The sequence below is a fragment of the Euprymna scolopes genome, chromosome 35 (assembly GCF_053919585.1).
Source record: "Euprymna scolopes isolate OS-2025 chromosome 35, ASM5391958v1, whole genome shotgun sequence".
NCBI lineage: Eukaryota > Metazoa > Mollusca > Cephalopoda > Sepiida > Sepiolidae > Euprymna > Euprymna scolopes.
Genome location: NC_136516.1, coordinates 32,942,005 through 32,954,889, shown reverse-complemented (window position 1 = coordinate 32,954,889; position 12,885 = coordinate 32,942,005). Strand labels below are relative to the sequence as shown.

General features: G+C 34.1%; 1 protein-coding gene across 3 annotated transcripts in view; it reads left to right on the top strand.

Moving 5' to 3' along the window:
- The first annotated feature begins 8,621 nt into the window (after positions 1-8,621).
- Positions 8,622-12,885, top strand: part of LOC145259797 (dmX-like protein 2) — a 441,223-nt gene continuing 436,959 nt past the window's right edge. For 2 of the 3 annotated variants that reach the window (XM_080117571.1, XM_080117568.1), the window contains exon 1: positions 8,648-9,117. In XM_080117571.1, coding sequence (XP_079973697.1) covers positions 9,031-9,117 — 87 coding nt within the window. In that variant the 5' untranslated portion in view covers positions 8,648-9,030. Of the gene's footprint in view, positions 9,118-12,885 lie in introns of all 3 variants that reach the window. The other variant, XM_080117569.1, reaches the window with a different exon arrangement.

Genomic DNA, 12,885 nt, shown 5'->3' with positions numbered 1-12,885 from the left:
ATACCCCTTATGTCAAATCTAGAGTCTGTAGACTGAAAATTGACAGAGTAATTTGGTAAGGAAATGTACGCACACACACACACACACGCACACACAGACAATTTTACTTTTATAGATATATAGATTATTCTTTTTATCATTTATCTTGGAGGCAGAAAGCTACAAACAATGCTGTGCTCGCAAGGACTGATATCCCCTTCATGTTCATACCCCTTCGCTAAAGACGCCTACGCTGGATAGCCCATGTGCACCGCATGGACAATAGGCAAATTTCTACAGTGAACTCACCACTGGCAAAAGGAAAATTGGTCGTCCTTACCTCCGCTATGTTGATGTGTGCAAATGCGACATGAAAGCCTGTGATATCAACCCTTATAGCTGGGAGCCCAAAGCTAAAGTTCGCAACATCTGGAGAGAAATGGTCACTAAAGGCCTGACCATTAGCGAAAGGTCCATCACAGAACAGGCGGAGACCAGAAGACTATTTAGGAATGCGAGGCAGCAAAAGTCAACAGATCATAAAAACAACGCACTAACCTTCACTTGCGATATATGCAACAGAAAATGTAGATTGAAAATAGGCTTAATCAGCCACAGAAGTCGTTGTTCTACCACCTCTATGGGTGCAATCCTATAGTCTTCTAGACTGAGAGATGTCAACATATCATTTATTATCATTATCATATTATTATTGCCTCACATGGAGCTTTCACACAAGTCAACAAACGATCTGATTGGAAACCTGTGGAAGCTGAGTGACAACCTGGAAGCTGAGTGAAACCTGGAAGCTGAGGAAACCTGGAAGCTGAGTGACAACAAGTCTCCCCAGACGTCCAGCTCTCTCCACCTCCTTTCAATAGCATTTGCAAATGAATTTGCGTCATCACAACAGCCTCCTACCATTGATTTCTCGCTGGCAGTGGCCATTGGTTTATACTGGAATTTGAGTGGCACTAAGCCTCCTCAAGGTCCCACTTCTCTTCACACTTGTCCAGCCGAGGTCTGGCCAACGCTCTCTCTCCTCAGTCTTTCAATCCTTCTTGACCCTTCTCGGCTCTTTGGTATCACTTTTCTATTGGGAGGAACAGTGATGAGACAAGGGGGGGATGCATGATGGGGGTGTAGAATTATTATTATTATTATTATTATTATTATTATTATTTTATTTTTATTATCACGCTTACCATTTTATCGTGATATTATTATTATTATTATTATTATTATTATTATTATCATTCTTCTTTTAATTATCATCATCATTATATTATCATTATTATTATTATCATCATAAACTTTTATATCCATCCTGTTTTGATTTCAGTCCGCATTGGAATCGCCTTTTATATATATATATATATATATATATATATATATATATATATATATATATATATATATATATATATATATATATATATATATATATTCCTTTGCATCTACTTTGTCTTTCTGACTTACTTTCCTCTCAAGTACTTGCTTTTACTAATGTTGAGATATAAGTTTGGACAGGTGTGGGAAGGGAAGGTTTCTGTGTCGGAGAGAACAATTCACTTCTAAACCAAAATCTCCAAGGTCTGTCAAGTAATTCGTCGTCCAATAGAAGAGTGGTTCAATATGTCCGCCGTAGAGCGAAGCCAATATGTCACACCGAATTGATCCGATCTTGTTCAAACACAAGGTGAGAAAGAAAAACCACTTTATGTTTTTCATAAAGCTGCGGTGGACAAATCCTGCCGTGGAATATTACTTCTTTCCGGGAGGGCATACGAGTACGTCATCGTCGTGGTGGTCGTGGTGGTGGTGGTGGTGGTGGTCGTCATCATCATCATCATCATCATCATCATCATCATCATCATCATCATCATCATCATCCGTGGAATATTCTTGCCAGGTAGACATTCGTCGTCGTCGTCGTCGTCGTCGTCGTCGTCATCATCATCATCATCACATTCTTTTTCTGGCATAGTATATATACATGTCTGATAATGATGATGATGATGATGATGATGATCATCATCATCATCATCATAATCTGTGGAATATTTTTGCCAGGCAGATGTATGTCATTTTATCTTCATCGTCATTATCATAATCATGACCACCACCACCACAATTTTCCGGTATAGTATAGATGTCTGACGTTAATTTTTTTTAATTTAAAAACCTCCTCATTCATCTATCGTCCATTTTACATGCTGGCATATGTTGAATGACTTGAAGAAATTGACTTCCAAACAAACCTATCTCTGGCCAAGTCTTTATTTATCCCTCTTTCCTTCAGGACTATTTTTTTTTTTTTTATCAATTTCTACATACATATGTACCATGGACTTTTTCTGTGTACTGGACCTCTTACCACAACTGTTCTACATTTTCTAACCCAAAAAATTCTCATCCATTTTTTTCAATGTGACCAAACCAACAAAGTTTCCTCTTCTGTACACATATCTTTACCCAAGATTTAATCATCCTCTAACGTCATCAGTATTAAGACGGTCTTTATGACTCACATTACACATCCATCGTATCATTCTCATATCGTTTCTCTCCATACAATGCGTCTTCAAAACTTTCTCACCAGGTTTCACTTCAACATATCATTGCACTGATAAACTCTTCCCTTGGTTTACAGGTGTAACTCTCTGCTAGCTAGTAAGAAGTTTCCTTAACTTACTCTATCTACTCCTTTTCTGCTCCCTGTGGTATTATAGTATCACCAAGGTAACAATTTCAAATTATGAAGTGTCTTAAATAAGTTTCCATATTTATTTTTGTACAGGCATTTAAAATTGTCGTAGACACTTGAAAATTCAGTATGTTATTGATATTTATCTTATAAGATGACTAATCAATTTTTATGATTTCAGGTTCAAATAAACAGCTACAGCAGAAATTCGAATATACCCTACTAAAGCCTGATTATCAGAGCTCGTGAATTAGAAAAATGCACTCTGGACGCGAGGACGCTTTAAAAGAACGATATGCAATAAAACTCTGTTTTAAATTTGAAAAATTCTACGTGAAAGGACTAAGAAAGATACATTTGAAAGTGGTGCTGGGTATTTATCGCATGGTCACTATAGAAAAGGACAGTAAAGTCATACAAATTCATGACACAATGAACAGTCGACTAATGATTGCTGTAAATGAAATCTCTATATATTTACGAGGTGTCTTTAATAAATTTCCAGATTTTAAATTGACTCTTGAAAAGACAGTATGCTATGGTTATACATCTTATGAGATGACTGACCAATTTTTATTAGTTCAGGTTCAAATGAACAGCTACAGCAGGAATTGGAATACACTCTACTACAAACAGGTGGTGAATTTCAAAAATGCAATCTGAACGTGAGGACACTTTCGAAGAATGATATGCAATAAAATTCTGTTTTAAACTTGGTAAAAAAAGCCACAGAAACATATGGAATGCTTCACACTGCTTTTGGACCATCTTGCATGAATCAAGCATCAGTTTTTGAGTGTCATAAGATATTCAAGGAAGGCAGGTAGCCTGGGAGGAGTAAGGAAATTGGAACACCAGAGTTGATTGGCCAAATAAAGAATTTCATAGATAAGGACAATAAATGCACAGTATGATGCCAGTGTGGTAACTGTACATACAATTATTTGTGAAGAACTGAAGATGCGGAGGATTTGCGCAAAGTTCGTCCCAAGGATGCTCCATACTTGTCACAGACTATTTGACCAAAATGAGCATCAAAATAGTTCCTCACCCTCCCAGGCATTGCTCCTTTGCTCCCTGTGACTTGTGGTTATTCCCTAAGCTCAAGAAAAACCTTAGAGGATGCCGATATGAGACAATTGAGCAGATGAAAGAGGCTGTGATGAGGGCATCGACAACATTTCCATGGAGCCTTCCAGAAGTTGTTGGGACGGTACAACAAGTGCATTGCAGCCGGAGGAGATTACTTTGAAGGGAATAAGAGTTTGATGTGTGTAATATCAATAAAAGTGTCCCTACGAAAAAAGTCTAGAAACTTATTGAAGGCATCTTGTACCAATCCTATAAATAGGTTCTGAAAACCATACAGATCATAACAGTATATATATATATTAATTAAGTAAACATACCGTGATCAAATGAATTTAAAACTAATATTTTTCCAAAGTGCCTAATACAAAATAGAGTTTTATAAATAAATAAATTTAAATAAATATTAGACTGGCCAATATATATATATATATATATATATATATATATATATATGGTCATCCACAGTTATCTGTTTGGACATATCTCTGCTCTTGAGTGTGGCTAGAAGTGAAAAATATTTTTCAGGTTGAAATTCAAAATTTGATTACCAGATCACTTGAATCTGTGATCAGAAGAATTTTATTGTAATTTTAAAAGCGCTAAACCAAATTGTGGGAGAGTAAAAAGTCATCCACTTGCTCTCTCCTTCCCTAAACAATCTGTCTATGGATGACTATATATATATATATATATATATATATATATATATATATATATATGTGCATCTCAGATTTGTCTTTACATAAGCAGTAGTTTGTTGCTACACAGTCATGAGCATGTTTCGGTCTACTAGTATTTACTAACTAGAGACCTCATCAGGCAACAACTCTCATTTTCGAAAACTTTAGACAATCTGAAATGTAACTTGCTCTACTTCTGTATTGAGCACTCTTGTATAAACCGCGTTATATTTCACTGGTTACTGTACCTTTGAAAAATAGTAACTTCAAATTATATATATATATATATATATATATATATATATATATATATATATATATTTAGGCAGCATTTTTTCATTTAACAGACATTATTAAATACAACGGAGATACATTGCTTTATCAATCTTTATTCTATTTTTTTCGATTTTCCATATACTCTTTTTTCTCTTTTTTACTCACTGTGAATCTTCTCACCAAGAACAGAAATAAATAAATAAAAAACAAAAAAAAAAAAAAAAACAAAAGGAAAAACAGAAATAAAAAGTGAAAAAAAGGATCAACTTATACACAAGTGTATATATTTCTTTAAAAAAAACTGATGATGATGATGATGATGATGATCACGAAGATTGAGAACACTACCACTACCACCTGAAACCAGGAAGCTTGCTTGCCACGTTCAGAGCATTAAGAAAATTCTAAAACGAGAAAACTGGTATTCAACCAAACCTATATATATATATATATATATATATATATATATATATATATATATATATATATATATATATATATATATATATATATATATATATATTATTCAAGCAGACATTATTAAATATAATAAAGATACTTTGTTTTATAATTATTTTTTTAAACTTTTTCGATTTTCCGTATAATCTTTTTTTACATCAAAATCGAAAATATTAATTAAAGTTCCATAGTTACCACGAGCGCTTTTGATTCAACTGTGATTCATCTTCAGGTGTTGATGAGGCGAAAATTGGAACTTAAAAAAGTGAAAAGTAAAACACGCAATAAATTGTATCCAGTGATGGAAGGTTAAAAGCATATAAAAAGGCAATTAAAATTCCATTAAAATCTAAGTCAATTAAAATTCCATTAAAATATGAGTATTAAAATCTGTGGGTCAATATTGGCAAAGTTCGTTGTTTACGTGCTGTGCCAGACATTTTAACGCATTGTTGCTCTTTGTTACAATATTTTTGGAATATGATGGGGGTAGATATTTAATTGCTGCCCACCACAGCAATATTTGCCACAAGTCCGGAAAGTGGGGATCAAAGTAGGCTCCCCTAAAGGAGGGACCCTCCTGCAATTGCAAAAATTGCCTAAGTAACCCCGTCGGCATTCCCCGGTCGGGGATCCTCAGGCGACAAGCAATAAACTTGCCCCACCAGAAAGCCCGGTGGCAAGGCCTGCAAGGGTGGACCTCTTGGGTATTACCCAGGTGGTGTACCTCAGCCCGACAGGTGCTGGTCCGGGAACCGGTGCCTCATCTGTCGGGCTGAGTGTCAAAAACGGATCCTTGACGAGTACTCTACCCTGTCTCCCTGCAGCCGAAGCCGCTAGGAGACCATCCCCAAATATAATGGGGGTATGATCCCGCATAATCGGGAGATTCTATTTATAAATGATGCTGCTAAGAACTGACAAATCGAATTAATTCACGTTCTGCTACCAACTAATCAGAAACCAGAATTGCTTCATAAATATTAAACCTTTCTGTAGCAATTTCGCATATGTTTTCTCCGTCTCGACACAGGAGGAATCTTTTGCTCTGTGGATTCCAACTTGAGAACTGTCTACTGCAAACCAGTCACCTCTCAGGACTTGTGTAGAATAACGAAGCATCGGAAACTGTTCTGAAACTAAACATGACTTACACTTCTAGACTCTTCTTGAATGCAATGTTATTTAGAGTAGGATGCTGAGCTCTAATGTACCTATTTACTATGCCTCCCCACGGGACAGAGTTAGACACCAGGGTCGTTTTTTAACGTGGATAAAAGGTACAAAAATAAAAATTGTCTCAGTCGTGAAGGATTTCTCCTCCACCGAAAGAGAACAAGAAAATGAAGTGCAGCATCTGAAGAACAGTGAATTTGTACGATTTTTATTAATTTGTTTTTAAACCAATTAAAAGCATAGATTAACAAAATATATCACTTTCACTGTTTGTTGTTTGATATTTGTTTTTAGTATCGTTCTTGACAGCAACTAATTCATAGAGCAAAATCATTCATTTAATTATTATATCAATCAATGAATCTATTCTGCCCTTAACTCCTCAGAAGAAAAATAACCTATCAATTCATTAAAAGTAAATCTTTTTAATCGGTTTTCCGACAGAAATTTGGCTGTCAAGGGGTCAAAGTTCAACGATTTGACCTTTGAAAACTCTACCAAGGTCATTTATTTTTAGCAAACTATTATCCTCATCTTTTTGTTTTTAGTTGTTGTTTCACAACGTTTCAGCCAACTATTCCTCTGGCCTTCGTCAGGTGGTAACCGCGACGGATAGGAACTCCGGATCTCCTAACTGCATTCTTAGCAATAACTGCCTTTCATAGTTGTTATTGCCTCACCATGTTTTGGCCAACTAAGCTTCTGGCCAAAACATGGTGAGACAAAAACAACTATGAAAGGCAGTTATTGCTAAGAATGCAGTTAGGAGATCCGGAGTTCCTATCCGTCGCGGTTACCACCTGACGAAGGCCAGAGGAATAGTTGGCTGAAACGTCGTGAAAGAACAACTAAAAAAAAAATTATGAGAATAATTGTCCGCAATTAATAAATGAATAAATAATACTCCAATTCTAATTAATGAAATAATCTCTGCCACCAATAGCAATGGCCAGTGACTCCCTGTCCGAGAGTACATCTTTCAAACTGCTTGGCCTAACGTTCACAGGAAACATTAGTTAGAACAATTATATTGAAAACATTGCCAGGGCCGCTGCGAAAAAGGTAGGCTCTCTCTACCGTACTAGAAAACTACTGACACCTAAAAGTATCCTGTACCTCTACAATGCCACCATTCGCCCATGTATGGAGTATCGTTGTCACATTTGGGCTGGTGCATCTGCTGCTAGTCTCTCGCTCCTAGACAAGGTTCAAAAGAGAGTCGCAAATCTGATAGGCCCTGCACTGGCATCTAAGCTTCAGCCTCTGTCTCATCGATGAAACATTGCATCCCTCTGCCTGTTCTACAACTACTTTAATGGTGAATGCTCTGACGAACTGCAGACACTTGTGCCCCCACGACGTAGACACCCTCAACAAACCCGACAGCCAACTAAATCCCACCCCCACACAGTAGAGATCCCTAGATGCAAAAGATCTTTCTACTCCAGTAGTTTCTTCCACAGAACCGCTAGATTCTGGAATTCCATTCCAAGTTCCTGCTTCCCCAACTGTACTGACATGCAGAAGTTCAAGTGCAACGTGAACCAACATCTTGCTGCCCAAATCCCAACATAGCGCCCCAGTAGTTGCTTCCCCTGATAGTAGCCCCCTACACCAAAGTGGCAATGTGCCTTGTTTGGGGTGAAAAAGTAATTAATATATATATATATATATATATATATATATATATATATATATATATATATATATTTATTACTGTATATATATAGTAGAAATGGTAATTAATAAAAACCCGAAGAAAGTGCTCAATGCTGTTGTAGAGCAAATATGCGTTTTATTTTTTATTGCCATATCTTTCTGTTAAGTTACATTATTGTTTCAGCAACCCGGCCGTTTTTTTTTGGCCGTCTGTAGCATCCTCAGACTTTTATAGAAATGTTCGTTCCCATCATAACGAACATTTCTATAAAAGTCTTAGGATGCAGCAGACGGCAAAAAAAAAAACAAAAAACAAAAAACAAAAACAAAAACAAAAAAAAAAACGGACGGTAGCTGAAACAATAATGTAGCTTAACAGAAAGATACTGTAATAAAAAATAAAACATATATATATATATATATATATATATATATATATATATATATATATATATATATATATATATATATATATAGAGAGAGAGAGAGAGAGAGAGAGAGAGAGAGAGAGAGAGAGATGTATATAACCTTTGTACACTGGTCCTAATTGAAACCGGATAATGTAAATAAAGGTTAGTAACTCTGAAAATGAAATTAGAGTTACCCCCCTTTGAAAGAAGATTGTATGTAATCACGGGATTTTCTTAAACGGACACTTTGCTAATAAAAAAAAAAACAAAAAAATGACACAAATAAAAAGCGATGAAACCATTTTGCGTATAAAATTTAAACGTGTAAAAAAATTACATATATTTTATTTTTTTTAAAAAAAGTGTCTCACTCGTTTCCATTCGTGATCGAACGATCGGGCCGTTTCCCCCCCGAACAAGCGATCGCGGAAATCGGACACGAATCTCGCAGAAAGCGAAGCCTGCTTCAAGATGGCCGCTCACGCCTCAGTTTTACTCTGCGCTCCTCAATGCTTCGCTGTATTCGGATTTCTAACTGACGAAGGAACGGTTTTCTCTTTGAGAGGGTAGAGCTCTTACTTTAGGACAGAATATGAACCGGCATCAAGTTCTCACCGGTGCCTGTAATTCAGGCGACCAATGTTTTGCGGTTGGGAGCGTTGAAGGAATCCATTTTACGGTATGTTTAAAAAAAAAAAAAAGAAAAAAAAAACTGCTGCTCCTGCTGCTTCGTCTTTCGGATGTCAGCTTGATATTTTTTTTTTCTGATTTTTACACGCATATATGTTTTATTTTAGCCAAATTCAAACATTTCCACGTATAATTTGCGTATTTCTTAAACCCTTCATGATTGATAGATTCATCAGGCTTCTCTTTATGTATATATTTATCGAAAGACATCGCTTTTTTAAATTTATATTTTCCGTTTTTAGTGCCCCTCTCTCCAAATAAGAGTATGAAATCGAATGTTATGTTATTCCTTACAACCTGTAAGAACTGTTGGTGTAATACGAAAGGATGTCGTTATATAGTTTTTATAGATTTTTGTTTTAATAATTATTAAATATAAATTATTTTACTTTGCAAGATCTGATTAGTAATAAATTCTTTCAGATTCATATATATATATATATATATATATATATATATGTCATTTTTGTTTTGCGTTTAAAATATTTTTACAACCTGTATGAACGTTGAACTGACAATCTTAACTGTTTTTATTTTTTGTGTGTTTTAATTTAACAAAAATGTTCATTATTGTAAAACCATGATTAAGATTCTATATAGATTTTATCTTTTTTTTTAAGTGATCTATTTTATAATTCGTACATATTTGACAGTAAAAATGAATTGTTGGATAATTTTCACGTATATATATATATATATATATATATATATATATATATATATATATATATATACATACAATGATGAAGACTTATAAAAATGTCATTGAGACCCTGTTTATATGTTGATTTAAACACAATTTATAAAATTTATATTTTACTTATTTTAGTTTGAAAAAAAAAAATAGTAAAAAAAAAAAAAAGGTAATCGACTCTTTTTGTTACCCATACAACCTGTACGAACGTTCGTTTTGGCATAAAAAGAAATAGTTGTATTTTCGATTTTTATAAATTACTTTTTTCTTAAACAAAGGGGGTGCTACTACAGAATTCGAACAAAACCTAACATTTAGATTAAGTGGGATAGGGTTGAAAAAAGAAAAAAGAAGGCTAACACAGTTCAATTCAAATTCTGTAGAAGTTAGCTTCCCCACATTTTTTAAGCTTCAATACTACTTTTTAACGTTTAAGAAAATAAAACAAAATTAGAAATCAAATATACAACCTAATATTCTTTAAGGTTTTGTATTTTTTTTTTAAATGTTTTTTGCCAAGATCATAGTGTAGTATCTGTTCTGATACTACACTTCACCTTTTCTGCCTTCGGTCAGTGGAGGAGAAAACCGTCTAGACTAAGGCAATTTTTATTTTTGTTCCTATCCAGAGTGCCCCTTTGGGGGAGCGGGATTTTCCGCCACATTAAAAACCGACCTTGTGTTTAACTCTGCCCTCGTGGGGAGGCAAGTAAATGGAACATCATTTTCTTTTTACTTTCTGTTTTAATTAAGAACAAAGCAAAAAAAAAACAAAAATCTATTTTACAATCGATAACGATCAGTTTTTGAACCTTGAATTTACAAATTTCGGTACTAGTGCAATTGATCCGTGCTGAAATAATAACGTTATTATTTAAAAAGCCATTCGGGTTTGTATTACTGTACACATAGATTCGAAAAAGTTGTCAAAAAACAAATATATAACAAATAAATGTTATCAAAGGCAAGATAAGTTACTTTTTTTTTTTTACCAAACTGGATATATTTTTCGTGTTTTTATTCAATGTAACATGTTTATTCAGCTCGAAAACCATAGTGTTTACCGATGTATGTATTGGAAAATTCAAGATGGCGTCTGACTCCCTCTTTAATACGGTAAGTTTGGGAAAAGGTGTTATAAATAAAAAACTGGATAAAATACTGTTAAAAACCCGCTCAATATTGTTACCGTGACATGCTTGACATATATTCGGCGGGTTTTTAATAGTATTTTCTCTAGTTTTTTATTTATAACACCTTTTCCCAAACTTACGGTGCTAAAGAGGGAGTGAGGCGCCATCTTGAATTTTCCACGGTAAACACTGTATGTTTTTCGAGCTGATTAAACATGTTACATTGAATAAAAACACGAAAAAGATATCCAGTTTGGTAGAAAAGTAACTTATCTTGCCTTTGATAACATTTATTTGTTATATATTTGTTTTTTTGACAACTTTTTCGAATCTGTGTAGTGTGTACAGTAATACAAACCCCAAAAAACATATCATAAAACTTTAATTAAACTTGGAAAGACGATTTAAAAAAAATAGCGCGGAAGTGCATTTAGCACCCACATTTCAAAAGATTTTTTTTTAATTACTGCCAAACTGTTGTTAATAAATTTCTTTTTATTTCCACACATAAGTCAACCTATTTTACAACCTCATCCGCAGAGCATTAAAAAAAAAAATTGTATAATTATTGTCAGCAAATAGTATTTTTTTAATTTATTGCTAACGAGAGTTCAACATAAGAGTCAAAGACTGGTCTCCTTTATGTTGGTTGAAACCGACGGTACCGACGTTTTTCGGATCTCCTATAACACACACAAAAATAAATATTATGCTTTTACTTTGCATTTTCGGTGTTTATTCAAATAGGGGCGGACCTGAACGAGCTTTTCCCCTTACCTGAGCAAGCTTTTTTCCCTGCTGTAAAAATAATTATTTTCACGTTTTTTTATTATTTATTTATTTTTTTTTTTGGGGGGGGGGATTATCGTCGATAACAAACTTAACTTTCATATTGGTAGGAATTTTTTAGGAAGTTTGTTTAATGACTTAACGTGGGGTATCACTTCAATTATTACGTTCTATTAAATTGATACCCCACTTTGCGGTCGTTTTTTTTTTTTTTTTATATAAATGCTAAAAGTCATTAAATAAACTTACAAAATAATTTTCCTTCTAATATGAAAGTTAAGCCTGTTATCGACGATAATCCGCAGAAAAAAATAAAAAAACATGAAAAGGAATTATTTTTACGGCAGGGACAAAGCTCGTTCAGGTCTGCCCCAAATTCAAAGTAAAGAAAATGCAAAAAAGATCTGTATGATGTACATATTCGTTACATAAAGATGTCATATTCCAAAAATTACGTAAATCAATCAAGGATCTTTTTTCTTTAAACTAAGCAAATGAACATTTACGACTTTTTAGCGATTTTACTACTAAACTATTGAACATAAGGCTGGTTTTTTTTCAACTTTAACAGTTCGATTTGAATGGTCTCCCCCTTATTTATTTCATCGGATTTCATCATACCCGACGAAAACACTTGCATAATTGTAAAATTCGATTTTTTTTTTTCAAAAAAAACAAAACTATCTGATCGATTTACGTAATTTTTGGAATGTGACATCTTCGTTCTGTAACGAGCACGTACTTATTCCTTACTTTTAATTGTCTTCATAAGTGCCAATCTGAATAAGAACCCTGTTCTTTAGTTTGGCTTTCACCTAACAATTTAATAAACAAACTTGGAAATTCTACCTAAAAAAAGGGGGTGCTAATGAATGCACTTACCGATCCGCGTTATTTTTAAAATCGTATTTCCAAGTTCAAAGTTTCATTTTTTTTTATTCAATTGTAAGGTTAAAGTATAGAATAGTTGCGAAACGCCCTCCTAGGCTCCTTTCCCATGTTAAGAACGGCTTTTTTAAATAATAGCGTTATTATTTCAGCACGGATCAATAAGTGCACTAGTACCAAAAATATTCTAAGTATAAAATAAATAAATAATCCGATTAACAAATTAATCCTTTTCGGTTTAAATTTTTTATTT